The 17,501-nt window shown below is 57.5% G+C and overlaps 1 protein-coding gene across 1 annotated transcript in view; it reads left to right on the top strand.

Annotated features, from left to right (window-relative positions):
• HSPG2 (heparan sulfate proteoglycan 2) overlaps window positions 1-16,148 on the top strand; it is a 77,627-nt gene extending 61,479 nt beyond the window's left edge. The window contains exons 70-99 of the mRNA XM_008591921.1: window positions 130-271; window positions 376-516; window positions 871-1,005; window positions 1,262-1,443; window positions 1,836-2,031; window positions 2,302-2,481; window positions 2,795-3,055; window positions 4,188-4,392; window positions 4,937-5,034; window positions 5,476-5,742; window positions 6,469-6,578; window positions 6,782-6,929; window positions 7,016-7,132; window positions 7,871-7,982; window positions 8,692-8,836; window positions 8,925-9,024; window positions 9,159-9,268; window positions 9,390-9,498; window positions 10,055-10,153; window positions 10,538-10,759; window positions 11,069-11,313; window positions 11,634-11,805; window positions 11,900-12,022; window positions 12,129-12,185; window positions 14,328-14,403; window positions 14,490-14,568; window positions 14,887-14,957; window positions 15,160-15,243; window positions 15,636-15,739; window positions 15,880-16,148. Of these exons, the coding sequence (XP_008590143.1) occupies window positions 130-271; window positions 376-516; window positions 871-1,005; window positions 1,262-1,443; window positions 1,836-2,031; window positions 2,302-2,481; window positions 2,795-3,055; window positions 4,188-4,392; window positions 4,937-5,034; window positions 5,476-5,742; window positions 6,469-6,578; window positions 6,782-6,929; window positions 7,016-7,132; window positions 7,871-7,982; window positions 8,692-8,836; window positions 8,925-9,024; window positions 9,159-9,268; window positions 9,390-9,498; window positions 10,055-10,153; window positions 10,538-10,759; window positions 11,069-11,313; window positions 11,634-11,805; window positions 11,900-12,022; window positions 12,129-12,185; window positions 14,328-14,403; window positions 14,490-14,568; window positions 14,887-14,957; window positions 15,160-15,243; window positions 15,636-15,739; window positions 15,880-16,052 (4,263 nt within the window). The 3' untranslated portion in view covers window positions 16,053-16,148. The remainder of the gene's footprint in view (window positions 1-129; window positions 272-375; window positions 517-870; window positions 1,006-1,261; window positions 1,444-1,835; window positions 2,032-2,301; window positions 2,482-2,794; window positions 3,056-4,187; window positions 4,393-4,936; window positions 5,035-5,475; window positions 5,743-6,468; window positions 6,579-6,781; window positions 6,930-7,015; window positions 7,133-7,870; window positions 7,983-8,691; window positions 8,837-8,924; window positions 9,025-9,158; window positions 9,269-9,389; window positions 9,499-10,054; window positions 10,154-10,537; window positions 10,760-11,068; window positions 11,314-11,633; window positions 11,806-11,899; window positions 12,023-12,128; window positions 12,186-14,327; window positions 14,404-14,489; window positions 14,569-14,886; window positions 14,958-15,159; window positions 15,244-15,635; window positions 15,740-15,879) is intronic.
• The last annotated feature ends 1,353 nt before the right edge of the window (window positions 16,149-17,501 follow it).

Raw genomic sequence — 17,501 nt, 5'->3', positions numbered from 1 at the left:
CCTCCATCCCCAACAGCTGGAGCCTTGAGCTCAGTAGAACCAAGGAGAACTCTTGGTACATCCTGACTTCGGGACTTGCCCAGTCCTGAGTGCTTTGCCCTGATGGCTTCCCCCTCCTCCCTCTGACAGACGCATGGCTCCCAGCTGCGGCTCCACCATGTCTCCCCGGCCGACTCTGGCGAGTATGTGTGCCGCGTGGCCGGCAGCTCAGGCCCTGAGCAGGAGGCCTCCTTCACAGTCACAGTCCCACCCAGTGCGGGATCTTCCTACCGTGAGTGTGGCAGGTGCCCCGAGCAGGGGGAGGAGGGCCGGACCCTGCAGCTGAGGCAGGGCCTGCACGGGTGCTGAGCCCAGCCTTCTGCCCCCACGCCCCAGGCCTTAGGAGCCCTGTCATTTCCATCGACCCACCCAGTAGCACAGTGCAGCAGGGCCAGGATGCCAGCTTCAAGTGCCTCATCCATGATGGGGCAGCCCCTGTCAGCCTGGAGTGGAAGACCCGGAACCAGGAGCTGGAGGGTGAGCTGGGCAGGGTAGGCAGGCTAGAGGCAACTGTCAGGACATGGCAGTCACCACTCTGTGTGGGGACGCATGGCAGAAGGTGGGGGACCACACCAAATTCATTGTGTGACCCTGGGTAAGGCCCTTCCCTTCTTGGGGCCTCAGTGTGCCCATCTGTATGGTGAGGGGGCTGGACCGGGAGTCTCCAAGGATTCTTTTACCTTCTTCCATCTGCGACTCTGTGGCTGGACATATCCAGGCTGGAGGGGTCAGGGGCATGGGGCAGAGGGACACCAGCTAGCAGCACCAAGGTATGAGAAGAAGGGCCAGGTCAACTCACTAACCCTCACCTCCCGCGATGCAACCCCACAGACAATGTCCACATCAGCCCCAACGGCTCCATCATCACCATCGTGGGCACCCGGCCCAGCAACCACGGTGCCTACCGCTGCGTGGCCTCCAATGCCTATGGCGTGGCCCATAGCGTCGTGAACCTCAGTGTGCATGGTGAGGGGCCGCCAAACCCATGAGGCTCTGCCTTCCTGTTTCCAGCCCTGATCCTAAGCTCAGAACCTTCAGGTTTAAATCCTGCCTCTGCCACTGACCCCCTCTTGGACATTCTTCCTCTCTGAGCCTCGGTTTCCACATCAGTGCGGTGGCGACACTAGCACCCACCTGGAAGTTACTGAGTGGGGGGCTGTGACAGGGTGTGTAACCAGCAGAGCTCTGCATGTGTGTCAGGAGTTTTTGTTCCTCTGGGCAGGGCCCCCTACGGTGTCCGTGCTCCCTGAGGGCCCCGTGCGGGTGAAAGTGGGAAAGGACATCACCCTGGAGTGTGTCAGTGCCGGGGAGCCCCGCTCCTCTGCACGTTGGACCCGGATCGGCAGCTCTGCCAAGCTGGAGCAGCAAATGTATGGGCATGTGGACAGCCATACAGTGCTACAGGTGAGGACAGAGCTGTGTCATCTCTGAGTCTAAGGCCCAGTCCCAGGCCCAGCCTTGAGAAGGTGCTGGGGAGAGAGTGGTGGACAGGCAGGTAGGTGATGAGTAGGGGGGGAAGGAAGGGGAGGGATGGATAGTGGGTGGTGGGCAGAGCGGAAGGTGGGAGGGAAGAGAGAAGGAAGGAAGGAAGAATGGGAAGGGTGGACAGGTGGGTTGATGGCCAAGTGGATGGGGGCGCTAATGGGATGTCATGAGGGTGACCCCTCAAGAAGCCACATAGGAGAGCTAAACAAAGGGAAGCGTCCAGGAAAGAGGCAAAACCAAGCCAGAGCTGGGGCCTGATGTCAGCGTCTCCATTCAGCACCCACATAAGCCACCTCCTTGGTTTCTTCCAGATTTCGTCAGCTAAACCAGCAGATGCGGGCACCTACGTGTGCCTAGCTCAGAATGCACTGGGCACAGCACAGAAGCGGGTGGAGGTGATTGTGGACACGGGCATCGTGGCCCCAGGGGCCCCCCAGGTTCAGGTTGAAGAAGCCGAGCTGACCGTGGAGGCTGGACACACGGCCACCCTGCGCTGCTCAGCCACAGGTGTGGCTGGGGGCTAGCACCCAGGGCTGGCAGAGCAGTGGTGACCTGGGTGCTCAGTTATAGACGCAGGAGATCTGAAGATGATGTCATGCCTGGGGGGGTGGGTGCAGGGAGACTTTGCTGCTAGCATCTCCCAGTGATGGCTGAGGTGCCCATTTAGTGGCCCCCATGGAGGGGCAGGATCACCCAGGGCCCTTCCCTGCCACCCCCACCCTCAGCTGGTCCCCGGGGCAGCCCAGCGACCTCTCTGTCTTCTGCTCTACTCCACAGGCAGCCCCATGCCCACCATCCACTGGTCCAAGCTGCGTTCCCCACTGCCCTGGCAGCACCAGCTGGAAGGCAACACACTGATCATCCCCCGAGTAGCCCAGCAGGACTCGGGCCAGTACATCTGCAATGCCACTAGCCCAGCCGGGCATGCTGAGGCCACCATCACCCTGCACGTGGAGAGTAAGGCTCTCATCCCCTTTCCCTGGGCCCCCCTCTCTGACCTAACATGGAGGTCTGAGTGCCCCCACCAGGCTTCACCCTGGACAGAATCCCACGAACCCCATCCAGAGGGCCCCATGCACCTCCGGGACCAGCGCCTGACCTTGTCTGACATCCTCATCCCCTCCTGGGACCTTTGCCCTCTTCATCCCCAGTCCTCTGGGCTCCCCATTCAGCTTCCTTCATCCTTTGTCAGGTAGCCTGAATCCAACTACCTGCTGCCATCCTGACCTCTGCCTTTCCCCACCCTGACCTCTGTGTGCCCCCACCCCAGGCCCTCCATATGCCACCACGGTCCCAGAGCACACTTCAGTGCAGGCCGGGGAGACGGTGCAGCTCCAGTGCCTGGCTCACGGGACACCGCCACTCACCTTCCAGTGGAGCCGCGTGGGTGGCAGCCTCCCTGGGAGGGCAGCTGCCAGGAACGAGCTGCTGCACTTTGAGGACGCGGTCCCTGAGGACTCAGGCCGCTACCGCTGCCTGGTCACCAACAAAGTGGGCTCAGCTGAGGCCTTTGCCCAGGTACTCGTCCAAGGTAAGCAGCCCTGGCTCAGGATGGGCAGAAGGGGGTCAGCTTTCCTCCAGGCCCTTCGATGACCCAGCCTGGGAACCCACACTTGGGGTCCTTTACCCCTCCTGGAATGCCCTCCTCTCCCCTGTTCTCCAAGGCTGGAGGCAGATTTGCCTCCTCCAGGAAGACCCCCGATGGATTGCTATGTTCTCAGCTCCTCTGGCTCTCCTTGCCACTTCCCTCCCTTGACACTGACCTTGCAGTGCCAGAGGAAGATACTGTGTTTACATAAATGCCCCCTGCCTGTCTCTCCTGCCAGACAGCAAGGATGCTCAGGACTGCTGGGTAGATGGTTGATAGGGACAACTATGAATGAGTGGCAGGTAGTGCCCACCCCCAGCATGACCAGGACTTCAGTAGGTCTCCAAAGAATCCAGCATCTCCATGGTCTTCTACAACAATGGTACAAAGCCAGACGAGGGCTGTTGGACCTGAAATTCTAGAAGCAGCAAAGCATATAGCCCAGACAAGAACCCGGACTTGAGTCAGACTGACCTGGGTTCAAAGCACAGCTTGGTCACTTGCTAGCTGTGTGACCTTGGCCAAGTCATTCAACCTCTTTGAGCCTCAGTTTCTTCATCTATAAAGTGGCGAGAACAACAGCAGCCACAGAGGCTGAGTTAGAGATATGCCGCTGTAAAGCCCGTGGCTTGTAGGAGGCACTTAGTAAATGGCGATGACAGCATCCCATCCATCCCCTGCATGTGTAAGGTGTCTGCACACTGGCCAAGTCCCTGGATTCTCTTATTTGGGACTGCAGCCAGAATAGTCTTCTTGTCCTTCCTTAAAATGTCTGAGTCCCTCTTGCTCTTGCCTTGGGCTGCCCTCCCCACACGAAGGCCAGGAGCTGTGGAAGGCGGGCAGGGTAGGGCTCTGGCCCAGTGCTGCACAGGCCCTTACACATGTTGACAGAATGACTGCACAAGTGAGCAAATGAATGAATCTGCCACAGGAAGTTCTTTTCTCCCTGCTCAGAGGGGCAACCAGGAGAAGAATGTCCCTTGAGTGTTGGTGTGGGGATTTCCTGGGTCCCTGGGGGAGTGTCAGGGACATGACACACACAGATATACATAGAACCTCATACATGTCCCCGCAGGTCCCTCTGGCTCTCTCCCTGCCTCCTCCGTCCCAGCAGGATCCACACCGACCGTGCAGGTCACACCTCAGCAGGAGACTAAGAGCATTGGGGCCAGCGTTGAGTTCCACTGTTCTGTGCCCAGCATCCGGGGCACCCAGCTCCGTTGGTTCAAGGAAGGGGGTCAGCTGCCTCCTGGCCACAGCGTGCAGGACGGGGTGCTCCAGTGAGTCAGGGTGGGGGCGGGACCAAACCTGGGCACCCTGGCTCAAGGCTTACAGTGGGGCTGCATTAGATACCTGCCCTGTGAGGTTCAGCATAAAGCAGTGTCCTTGGGCCACTCACTTTTCCTCTCTGAGCCTCAGTTTTCGCAGCTGTACAATGGGTTATATAAGACTGAAATGAGATTATCTAAAGCACTTAGCACAGTGCCTGGCGATGGAAGACCTTCAGTAAAAAGTGGCCCATGTTGTATTACTACTGATAGTGGAGGGAAGAAGAGAACAGGCTCTGGAGCCAGACATATACAGATGACCCCAGATCTCAGCTCTGCCACTTGATAACTACTGTGATCTTGAGCTCTAGACCATAAGTTCTTTGTCTAAAATGGGTGTGCTGCCCCCCACCCTGCCTGCCTGCCTCGCATGGTCATTGGGAGACTAGAAGTTGACACTGTGTGCTGATCTATGTCAGCTTTTTAACTCTCACGCAATTGCAAAGCTTTCCCATCAACTGTTTTTATTCCTTGATGTCTTATTTTTTCTTTACAGAATCCAGAACTTGGACCAGAGCTGCCAAGGGACATATGTTTGTCAGGCCCATGGACCTTGGGGACAGGCCCAGGCCAGTGCCCAGCTCGTTGTCCAAGGTAGGAGGGTGGCTTCAGGCCTCTGCTAAGAGCAGGGGACAGAGATGCAAAGGGGAGAAGAGTGCAGGACTCAGACCATGTTCCCCAAGAAGCCCCCTAAACGTGGGAGAACTAAGAGTATTGTCCAATTTTACCCTGCTTGTGTCTGGCATAAAGTCAGGGGGCTTGATAAATATTGCAAGGGAGGGAGGAAGGCGGGAAGGGGTTGGAGCGAGTGGGTGCTCAGACAGACTGGTGAGGAACGAGTCCGAGGACACGTGAGTAAAGGAATAAGTAAAAGAGCGAACCAGTGCGTGTGAGTCATGAACAAGCACACGACGAGACGAATGAGTGAATGCCGAGGGCTCCAGTGCCCACCTTCTGCTGTGCTGTCCATGGCCTCCCTTGGGCCAGGCCAATGGTGGCCAGCCTCACTGTCCCTCTGCCTCCCTCCTCCCCCAGCCCTGCCCTCAGTGCTCATCAACATCCGGACCTCCGTGCAGACCGTGGTGGTCGGCCATGCCGTGGAGTTCGAGTGCCTGGCACTGGGTGACCCCAAGCCTCAGGTGACATGGAGCAAAGTTGGAGGGCGCCTGCGGCCTGGCATCGTGCAGAGTGGAAGCGTTATCAGGATTGCTCACGTGGAACTGGCTGACGCAGGACAGTACCGCTGCACCGCCACCAATGCTGCCGGCACTACGCAATCCCACGTGCTGCTGCTCGTGCAAGGTGAAGGCTGGCAGGGACCTTTGTGGGGGGATGGGAGCTGGGCAGGGACTTCTCGTGCTGCCATCTCCTGCCCTGCCTGCTTCCCTCTTCCTTTCTGCTCTCGTGGGGGATTTTCTTTTATGTGTACATAAGGGACAGGTTTCATAACAAGTGGATGAAAGTGAGTGTTCCCCTGGGGCAGGTTGGAACTTACAGGGAAATAGCCATGCCATAGGGTATCAGGAAGAAAAGAGATGCTGAGTCCCCCCCTACAGGGAGTGTCTGCTCTGATTGGGGAGATCTACAGCCCAGTCTAATGCAAAGACATAACGTGAACACAAAACAGACATAACAGAGAGTAAAACAAGGACCACAGATGCAGGGCAGACACAAACACTGTGTTTTCTTTAAAGGCAATTCCTTTTTACCTCAAATCCTATGACTTGTCCCCAAACCTAGTCACCCATATGCCCTAGTGCCCCCTTTTCAGGTCCCCAAAAGGCTGCACAATTGTCTGCTCACGTGTGGCAAAGAGGTCAAGCGGACCCATCCCTGCCCAGTTCCATCTGTGCCACCAGGAGTGAGCAGCTACTCTCCCCTCTAAGCCACAGTTTCCTCATCTGTAAAATGGGACATAGTGCCCCCTTCAAGGGATAGTGTAAGGGTTAGAGGAGTCAGGGCACAGGCTGGGCACACAAATTGGGGCTATCACTGTGTTGATGGCCTGTGTCTCCTTCCCCCTCTCAGCCTTGCCCCAGATCTCAACACCCCCAGAGGTCCGTGTGCCTGCTGGCTCTGCAGCTGTCTTCCCCTGCATGGCCTCGGGCTACCCCACTCCTGACATCACCTGGAGCAAGGTAAATGCTGGGCAGGGGACAAGCAGGCATGCCTGCAGGGCCAGTACCAGGACGGAATTATCTAAGTGCCCTCAGGATCTGGCAAACGCTTGGCACAAAGTAAATGCTCGGTGTTTGGACCTGGGCCTGTGGCAGAGGTGGGAGGCAGGCCCCATGGCAGGTGTGGGCCGAGGCCAGGGTCCTCAGTGCTGGTGCGTTTGCAGGTGGATGGCAGCCTGCCACCTGACAGCCGCCTCGAGAACAACATGCTGATGCTGCCCTCGGTCCGCCCCCAGGATGCAGGTACCTATGTCTGCACTGCCACCAACCGCCAGGGCAAGGTGAAAGCCTTTGCCCACCTTCAGGTGCCAGGTAAGACAACATCACCCCCGCAGAATTGACAGTGCCCTGCCCACTCCCTGGTGGGCATCGTCTCTAACTGTGCTCTCTGCTGGCAGAGCGGGTGGTGCCCTACTTCACACAGACTCCCCACTCCTTCCTGCCGCTGCCCACCATCAAGGATGCCTACAGGAAGTTTGAGATCAAGGTCACCTTCCGGCCTGACTCAGCCGATGGTGAGCAGGGGAGGAGTTGATTTGTGGGGGCTGGCCCGGGGTGAGGGATCTTGTAGAGTAACTTCCATCTTGCCCCCCAGTCTTGCCAGCTCCCTCAGCCCTCCCTGCCCAGGAGCCCCCAGGCCTGTGGGCCTCCTGCCATGGGCCCTCTCGTGCCTCCTCTCTTCTCCATGCTACCTCTGTGACATCTCCCTCTGCCACTGGCACCTCAGTGTCCAGCCCTCCTGCCCCATCCTCCTCCCCCGTCTCTGCTCCCTCCTTTGTCTCCCATCTCACCCTCTCCTCTCTCTCTCTTCTCTCTCGCGGGTCTCTGACTTTCACTGTTCAGGCCTCCTTCTCTACTCGGGTGAGTCTCCGCTTCCCTCCCTCCTTTAGTTAGACTCTGCAGTGTGCATGAAGCAAGTTCACTTTCTTTCTGGGACCCTTCTATTTAGGGCTCCAATCCTGGGATAGTGAGAAGGCCCTTGCCGTGTGAGGTGTGCCAAAGGGAGGGACAGGAGTCAAGAGTCGTTCTTGGAGGGCCAGCCCATGGCTCACTCAGGAGAGTGTGGTGCTGATAACACCGAGGCCACGGGTTCGGATCCTATATAGGGATGGCCGGTTGGCTCACTAGCTGAGCATGGTGTTGACAACACCAAGCCAAGGGTTGAGATCCCCTTACCGGTCATCTTTAAAAAAAAAAAAGAGTCGTTCTTGGGGTGGGGATGGCAGGCCCCTCACACAGCTGTGCCCACCCAGGGATGCTGCTCTACAATGGGCAGAAGCGGATCCCAGGCGGCCCCACCAACCTGGCCAGCAGGCAGCCCGACTTCATCTCCTTCGGCCTCGTGGGCGGAAGGCCTGAGTTCCGGTGAGACCCTTGACCTCCCCATTAATGGGGCAAAGCAGAGCTGGAGGACTGGACACAGGGCTTTAGTCAGGCATATGCTACCCTGGGCTGAGTGATGCGAGTCCAAAGAAGATTCTGGAGCAGGGAGGAAATATGGTTGTTATCCTCGGGGACCACTCGATCTGCTGGAGCAGGCACCGTAGGCCAATCAGGTGGAAGCGGGAGCAGCCTCCCACTTGGGACGGCTGCGGGCCAGAATTCATCGTTCATTCGACAGTTGTTCACCAACATCTACGTGTACCAAGCACTGATACAGGCGTGAACAAGACAGATCAAGTTCTGGCCCTTGTGGGAATGTATATTCTAGTTGGGGAAGACAAGCCATAAACAAAGAAACAAGGTAATCTCAGGTTAGAGAGGGGTACCCAGAGGGACAGTGAAGTCAGGTGCTAGGTTGCAGGACCCTGTAGGCTGCTCTAGAAAAGATCCCAGGGAAAGGACGTGCAGAGAGAAGACCTGGGGAAGGGTCAGGGAGGAGCAAGCTGGGAGTGGGTGATGGGGTGGGAGGACAAGGCAGGGACAAGGACTAGAGCATCACCAGAGCCCAGACTGCAGGAAATGGTGACGTCCCTCCTCTGGTGCCCCTTTGCCCAGGCTGGGCCCTTTCCCTGGCCCTTCTTACAAACACTGTGTTCACTTTTTCCTGCCCTGGCCCTGCCCCATGGAGCAGATTTGATGCAGGCTCTGGCATGGCCACCATCCGCCACCCCACACCACTGGTGCTAGGACAGTTCCACACCGTGACCCTGCTGCGCAGCCTCACCCAGGGCTCCCTCATTGTGGGCACCCTGGCCCCAGTCAATGGGACCTCCCAGGTGAGACCTGACTCTTCTCCCTATTCCCAGCCCCCATCTACCCCTGCCCAGCCTCCATCTATGAGTCCTGACTTCCCCACCTCCCCAGGGCAAGTTCCAGGGCCTGGACCTGAACGAGGAACTCTACCTTGGAGGCTACCCTGACTATGGTGCTATCCCCAAGGCGGGGCTGAGCAGTGGCTTCATAGGTGAATCCCCTCCCCACCTCCCACCGGGGCCAAGCCTCACGTGACTGGCTGGGAAGACACGGCAGGTGTGCGCCAGGGCTGGGCAGGCTCACCAGCCACCTGCCCCTTGCCCATCTTGCCTGCCTGCCCCACAGGCTGTGTCCGGGAGCTGCTTATCCAGGGCGAGGAGATCATCTTCCATGACCTCAACCTCACGGTGCACGGCATCTCCCACTGCCCCACCTGTCGGGACCGGCCCTGCCAGGTGACTCCACACCCACACACCACCAGGCTGCCCCTGGCTGCTGCCCTCAGCGTGGCTGGCCCCCGAGGGGAAGGGGGAGGGCTAAGTGTTCTTGGCCTGACTTCTGGGGGCTGCTTTGCAGAATGGAGGCCAGTGCCAGGACTCAGAGAGCAGCAGCTACGTGTGTGTGTGCCCAGCTGGCTTCACTGGGAGCCGCTGCGAGCACTCGCAGGCCCTGCACTGCCACCCAGGTATGTCTCCCCGGCCCCTGCCCATCACTGTTGCCCTGGGTGCCTGCCTCTGCCCCTTGCTGCCCCTTTGTACACCCCCATCCCAACGGCTGGGGCACTTCCACACTCCACCACTCCTACCCAAGGATGGACCACCCCTGCCAGATACTGGTCTCCCACCTCTGCCACCTGGTGCTCAGCCCACTCCACCCCCATCACTGCTGCCAGGTGCTCGCCCCCATCTGTTGCCGTTAAGCAGGTTCTTACCTCTCCTCTCCTTGTGGCCACCCGGGCACTACTGGCCCCCACTGTTACCCAGACGCAGTCTTTGAGGAACAGCACACTCGCACAGAGCCCCTCGCTCACATTCCCCTGCGTCCCCCAGCCTGGCATCCTCTAGCTGCCCCCTTGTGCTGATCCGCCCTCTCCTCCTCAGTCAACCTGGGCAGCCCTCCCAGGCTGGCCTGGCCCTCGCTAGCTGAGGTCCCCAGGGTACAATGGGCAGGGCTTTGGCATCAGGGCCCCACGCTCTCCTGAGCCAGCTTGATGTCCTCCTCACTGGCCTGTATGTCCCCAGAGGCCTGTGGGCCCGACGCCACCTGTGTGAACCGGCCTGACGGTCGAGGCTATACCTGCCGCTGCCACCTGGGCCGCTCAGGGATAAGGTGTGAGGAAGGTGAGTGGAGCCAGACCTGAGACCCCCTGGGTCTCAGCAATGGCCGGGGAAGCTGAGCAGGGCCCTTGGAGGCCATGATGGGCCCTGCGGATAATAAGATTATTCCAGAGCCAGAAGATCTCAGTCACCCGGGCATTGTGCCCAGCTTAAATCCCTTACAAAAGGGCCCCAGAGAGGAGCCCTGTCTAACTGGAGACGCTCCCGGCCTCACCTGCGCTGCTGGGGGTAGGGGCTCATGTGCTGCTACAGCCACTGCGCAGCTGGTCCTGAGCCTCCATGGCTACAGAGCAAGGTGGGCAGGGACTCCAGAGGAAGGCTGGTAGCTGGATCCCACCCGGGACTCTGGTATCCCCCCTGCCCCTGGCTGAGCTGTGGCTGCTACAGGTTTGACAGTGACAACCCCCTCCATGTCGGGCACCGGCTCCTACCTGGCGCTGCCCGCCCTCACCAACACACACCACGAGCTACGCCTGGACTTGGAGTTCAAGCCACTTGCAGCCGACGGAATCTTGCTGTTCAGCGGGGGGAAGAGTGGGCCTGTGGAGGACTTCGTGTCCCTGGCGATGGTTGGCGGCCACCTGGAGTTCCGATATGAGTTGGGGTCAGGTAAGCACTGGGCACCAAATGCAGACAGGCCTCAGGATGCCAAGCTGTGTGCCCTTGTTAGCTCTCCATGTCCCAAGGAGGCTCAGAGGAATAAATTCAGGAGTCAGACCAAAAGAAGTCCCCTGTTCATGCACGTTTCTTCTCTCTGTGTGTGACTTTAGGCTAGTCCCTAGACTTCTCTCAGCCTTGGGTTCCTCATTTGGACTACGAGAAGGCTATAGAATGTTTCCCACCTGCTCAAGTCCCTGTATGTGGTGGGGCAGGGCAGGAAGTCCCCTGTGTGCTCAGCCTTGCCGGGGTCCTCCCCAGGGTTGGCCGTTCTGCGGAGCACCGAGTCGCTGGCCCTGGGCCGCTGGCACCACGTGTCTGCAGAGCGCCTCAACAAGGACGGCAGCCTGCGGGTGAATGGCGGGCGCCCCGTCCTGCGCTCCTCGCCCGGCAAGAGCCAGGGCCTTAACCTGCATACCCTCCTCTACCTGGGTGGCGTGGAGCCCTCCGTGCAGCTGTCCCCAGCCACCAATGTCAGTGCTCACTTCCGCGGCTGTGTGGGCGAGGTGAGGAGCAGCCTCCAGAGGACAAGTGGGAGGGAGCGTGCAAACCTCTCCTGCAGCCAGTCCGGGGCCTGGGACCTGACACCTCACCCCTGAGCCTCGGCTTCCACCCCTGTACAATGGGGATAACAGCACCACATTTGAAGGCTGTGCTGAGAGTTCACTGCATGGATGAACGTTCTCCTCCACCTTAGAATCCCACATTACCACTCAGGCTCCAACCTGGGTTCCCAGCTGCCTGCTGCTGTATTCTTCTCTCTGCTGGCACACTGTGCCTCTGCCTTCTGTGCCCCTTTAGTCCCTCGGTGTCCCTGTACCCCCAGGTGTCAGTGAATGGCAAGCGGCTGGACCTCACCTACAGCTTCCTCGGCAGCAGGGGCATTGGGCAGTGCTATGACAGCTCCCCCTGTGAGCGCCAGCCTTGCCAGAACGGTGCCACATGCATGCCCGCCGGCGAGTACGAGTTCCAGTGCCTGTGTCGAGACGGCTTCAAAGGTGGGAAAGCCTGCCCAGGGTGCCCAGGGGGAGGGGCACAGGTGGTCAGCGGTACCTCCAGCCCATGCCCACCCACCTCTGCCCTGGCCCACAGGAGACCTCTGTGAGCATGAGGAGAACCCCTGCCAGCTCCGTGAGCCCTGTCTGCATGGGGGCACCTGCCAGGGCACACGCTGCCTCTGTCTCCCTGGCTTCTCTGGCCCACGCTGTCAACAAGGTACTCAGTCCTAGCTTCTCTCCACTTTCCTCTTGGGGTTCTGAGACTGGACACAGTACCCACAGGTGTCTGTGTCTACCAACTGGATCCCCGCCCTTCCCCATAGGCTCTGGACATGGCACAGCGGAGTCCGATTGGCATCTTGAAGGCAGTGGGGGCAATGGTATGTACTTGCTGTGGCCAGTGGGTACATACTATGTGGGTTTGTCTTCTCCCTGGCTTTAGTCTCTTAGTGACCTCTTCCAGTTTCCCCATGCCCTCAGTTCTGCCCCCTGAGCAAAACAGGCCTGTGAGGGGCTTGCTGGGCACAGATAGGCAGATAAAGAAGAACACAGCCACACAGAGCTGGGTCCTGCCCCATACTTTCTGGCCAGGTGACCTTGGGTAGGCTTTTGAACCACTCTGACCTCAGTTTCCTTCTCCGTATTCATGTATTTAGTTAACAGACATATATCATGTGTCCATCCTTGCCCTGGGAGCAGTGAATACTAGATGGACGTGGCAGGACCCTCATTCTCAAGGATTCCACGATCTGTTTAAGAGGCTTACATTCTATCGACTGAGCTAGCTGGTTGTCTCCACTGTCTGTTTATTTTTTTTTTATTTTTTTATTTTTTGTCTTTTTCCGTGTCCGGCAACGGATCGCAACCCTCAGTGTTGCCTCCGTACCGGACCGGGGACCGGCAGCGGGATCGCAACCCTCGGTGTTGCCCCCGCGCCTCGCTCAGCCAGTGAGCGGGAACCGGTCTGTATGTGGGATCCGAACCCTCGGGCGGGAGTGCCGCCGCGCTTCCCAAGCGGCGCACTATCCAGTGCGCCACCGGGACGGCCCCCTCCACTGTCTGTTTAAAAGCAAAGATAAAGGGTGAATGTTTATTGAACTTTTACAGGGACTGTGATAACTCCTTCACAGACATAGCTTTTCTTACTTACCACTACTATGAGAGGCCGTGCTAGAGTGGTTAAGAGCATGGACTCTGGAGCCAGCCTGCCTGGGTTCAAATCCTAACCCTACCACTTACTAGCTGTGTGACTTTGGGTGAGTCACGTAACCTCTCTGTGCCTCAGTTTCTTCATGTATAAAATAGAGATAAGTAACATCTTTCCATAAGGCTTTGGGCAAAATTTTGTGAGCGAGTAAAATTGTTTAATGTATTTAAAATGGTTAGAACAATGTCTGGTACAGAGTGGATATAGAAGGTTAGCTTTTGTTAATATTATACCTAATTCATAGGGTTCTTATAAGGATTCAGTTAAATGAACTGATGTTTATAGCTGTATGTGAAGCTCCCTGCACAGGCACATAGTAGGAGCTTGGTAAATGTTATCCTCACCATTTGGTGGAAAGTGACAGCGTATCCCCTGCCCTTGTAGTTACCGATCCTACCGTGGCCAGTGCTGGCCTGTGGGGTGGGTAGAGAGCAGATAGGGCTGGAGATGGTAGAGCCACACACAGTATGGACGTTGGAGCCAAAAGGCCCAGGCTGCAATCCAGGCTCCCCATTTCCTGGGCAGGTCACCCACACTGAGCCTGTCTTCCCATCTCTAAGATGGAGAGAACACAAAGGCTCTGAACTGTTTATTGCTGTGGTCTAAGGAAACCAACTGTTCCAGTTTTATCAGGACTAAGGGGTTTCTTGGGATGTGGGACTTTCACAGCAACAGCCAGACAGAACCTGGCAAACAGCGATGGTTGGTCACCCTACATGGATCCTATTGAGTGCATAGAATAAAATAAATAGGATTTCAAAGGAAATTAATTATACTGAAATAAAGTTATCAAAATATTTTAAAATTTTTTTTATTTGTAATATATATGCTTCTTTATTAACACATTATACAACAAGATCTAGGGCTGGCTGGTTAGCTCAATTGTTAGAGCATGGTCCTGGTAACACCAAGGTCCAGGGTTTGAAAACAAGATCTAGTTGTGGTCTTAATAGCTATCGCAACTTTGAAATAGTAATAAGCATAAACAGTATTTTGAAATAATTGCAACTACTGTAATGTGATAAGCAAATATTAGTTGACAGAATCACAGGTCCTGCTACTACTACTTTGGTGTGTTTCCTACACCTACAACGGAAGGAACTGCTAAATTTCAGTGAGAAGTGAGTGAAAATAGAGACGTAATGTTTTCCCAACCAAGTTCACAGGCCCCCTGCGTCTGTCGACGGTCCCCTTGGGTATCCAGGGATTGCAAGTTCAGAGCCCCCAGCAGTCGTACATGTGGGAGCAGCGGTGGGGTCGGGGGAATGCCTGATGTGGGGGAGCAGGTGTCTTACCACCCCACATTCTCCTGCAGATGCCCCTGGGCAGTATGGTGCCTATTTCCATGATGATGGCTTCCTAGCCCTCCCTAGCAGCATCTTCTCCAGGAGGTGAGTCAGGTTGGGAGGGTCTGTGGGCCCACGGGGAAGGATGGCAATCTGGGACTTCTGTCCCCTCATGCACTCCTACGCCACAGCCTTCCCGAAGTGCCCGAGACCATCGAGCTGGAGGTTCGGACCAGCACGGCCAGCGGCCTCCTGCTGTGGCAGGGCGTGGTGAGTATTGGCACCCGGCCCGGAGTCTCAGGCTTCCTGAGGCAGGAGGCTGCCTTCCTGATGGCCAGGGCAGTAGGGAGAGAAGAAAACAGAGGCTACAGCTTTGGGGGCCTTAGCTCTCCAGGTTGGGGATCCCAGAGACCCTGTGCTTCCTTGGCAGGAGTATTGGCACCCGGCCTGGAGTCTCAGGCTTCCTGAGGCAGGAGGCTGCCTTCCTGATGGCCAGGGCAGTAGGGAGAGAAGAAAACAGAGGCTACAGCTTTGGGGGCCTTAGCTCTCCAGGTTGGGGATCCCAGAGACCCTGTGCTTCCTTGGCAGGTGGTGGGAGAGGGCAGCCGAGGCAAGGACTTCATCAGCCTCGGGCTTCAGGATGGGCACCTTGTCTTCAGGTGGGTCCTGGCACCTGACCCTCCCTCTCCCTTCCCTGTCTCCTCCCCCTTTCCCCCACTTGCTTCCCCTCTTACCAGCCTCATGGCTCCCCACATGGGAAGCTGCAGCCCCCATCCCTCCAGCCACACACCACCACCACCATCCCCACCCCACCCCCAGTCCTGCCCCAGCTCATACCTTCTTGGGCCTGTTTGACTGCAGCTACCAGCTGGGCAGTGGGGAGGCCCGCCTTGTCTCTGAGGACCCCATCAATGATGGAGAATGGCATCGGGTGACAGCACTACGGTAAGGGAGCCCAGCCAGGCTCTAGGGAAAGGGGCCCAGAGTTCTAGAGGGGGACAGGACACCCCCCACGATGGGCAGGGAGACAGGCATTGAGCTCTGGGGAGACAACTTGAAGCTGGGATGGGGGAAAACCCACCAGCCAGAGCACAGACTTCCAGGCCAGACTCTGCTGGGGCAGGTGAGCACCTGTAGGGATGGAGAAAACTGGGCAGAGGGAAGAGGAAGCTGTTTGTGGGGTCAGATTCCCCCACCCAGTGGGGGAAAGAAAGAACTCAGACAGCAGGGGCAGACCTCTCTGTCTGGAGTCTCAGTGCCACAGCGATGGGACTCTGTTGTTGGGCTGGGGAGGACAGGGGGATTTGTGGTAAGGGGCTGACCCAATTCCACTGCAGACAGGGCCGTAGAGGCTCCATCCAGGTGGACGGTGAGGAGCTGGTGAGTGGCCAGTCCCCAGGCCCTAATGTGGCAGTCAACACCAAGGGCAGCATCTACATCGGTAAGTCCTGGGCACAGGCCTGGAGCTCCTCCTTGGGGCCAGGGAGGGAATGGGGCTCCGGCACAGCTGGAGCACACCTGGCCTTCCTCACCTCCTGGGCTTCTGGAGCTCTCAGGCCCTCTCCTCTCCCCTCCCCACAGGTGGAGCCACCGATGTGGCCACACTGACTGGGGGCAGATTCTCCTCGGGCATCACAGGCTGTGTCAAGAATCTGGTGCTGCACTCAGCCCGGCCCGGCGGCCTGCCCCCACAGCCCCTGGACCTGCAGCACCGCGCCCAGGCAGGGGCCAACACGCGCCCCTGCCCCTCGTAGGCCCCTGCCTGCCTACGGACTCCTGGACAGCGCCCCAGCCCTACAGTGTCGAGTATATTATTATTAATATTATTATGATGAATTTTTTGTAAGAAACTGAGGCAATGCCACGCTTTGCTGCTACCACCCTGGGCTGGACTGGAGGGTGGGCATGCCACCCCCCCCCACACACACACCTGGGCAAAGCCACAAGGCTGGTGGGTAGGGCAAGTAGGTGCCCCAGAAGGCCATCAGGACTTGGGGTCTGCATGGTGGCTGGGTGAGCCCAGAACTGTCCTCCCCCTCCTCCCCCGATGGAGCCCCCACAACACAGTGGGCTGCCCATTTCCACAGCCCCCCGGCAGCCCTCATTCCTATGAGAGCCAGCTTCAGCTTACAACCTGGTGCCTCACCAGCTGAAATGGGAGGGTGTCACAGTAGCCTTTGCCACCCCCTCTGCGTTAGGAAAGCTCTTTTGTGCCGGGTGTGGAATATGTCCTGAAGTTTCATCCGTGTTGTGGCTTATGTCAGAACTTCCTTCCTTTTTTTTTTTTTTAAAAAAAAAGATGACCAGTAAGGGGATCTTATCCCTTGACTTGGTGTTGTCAGTACCACGCTCTCCCAGGTGAGCCAACCACCCATCCCTATATGGGATCCGAACCCGTGGCCTTGGTGTTATCAGCACCGCACTCTCCCGAGTGAGCCACAGGCCGGCCCAGAACTTCCTTCCTTTCTAAGGCTGAATAATATTCCATTGTATGGCTAGACCAGGTTTTATTTATCCATTCATCTGTAGGTCGACATAAGGTTGCTACTTTTACACAAAAAGATCAGGAAAGAATCTACTAAGAGTCATAGTTAAGCAGAGATCTGCCAGGAGGCAAAGGAATGAGTGTGCAAAGATCTCTGAAGAAAAGCCTTCTGGGTGAAACAGCCAGTGCAGAGGTCAGGAGGCATGACAAGGCTGCAGCACAGAAGGCACTGTGAGGGCCAGCGTAGAGGGGCTGAGGGACAAGTGGGTGGAGGTGGGGCGAAGTGGGGCGGGGCCAGGGATGAGGAAGGGCCAGTCAGGGTGCAGGGCCTCTGGGCCCCTGGGCAGCTTTGCTTCCTCTGAGTGAGATGAGGAGTCAGTGGAGGGTTTTGTTTTGTTTTGTTTTGTTTTTTTTAAAAGATGACCGGTAAGGGGATCTTAACCCTTGACTTGGTGTTGTCAGCACCACGCTCAGCCAGTGAGCGAACCGGCCATCCCTATATGGGATCCGAACCCGGGGCCTTGGTGTCATCAGCACCGCACTCTCCCGAGTGAGCCACGGGCCGGCCCCAGTGGAGGGTTTTGAGCACAGGAGTGACATGATCTGATTTAATGGTTTTTTTTTTTTCCTTTTTTGTCTTTTTTACTGACCGGTAACAGGATCGCAACCCTCGGTGTTGTGCCCGCACCACGCTCAGCCAGTGAGCGGGAACTGGTCT

Source organism: Galeopterus variegatus, unplaced genomic scaffold, assembly GCF_000696425.1.
Source record: "Galeopterus variegatus unplaced genomic scaffold, G_variegatus-3.0.2 Scaffold7405, whole genome shotgun sequence".
NCBI classification, from domain to species: domain Eukaryota; kingdom Metazoa; phylum Chordata; class Mammalia; order Dermoptera; family Cynocephalidae; genus Galeopterus; species Galeopterus variegatus.
Note: the sequence above shows the minus strand (reverse complement) of the source record. Positions and strands in the feature narration are given on the sequence as shown.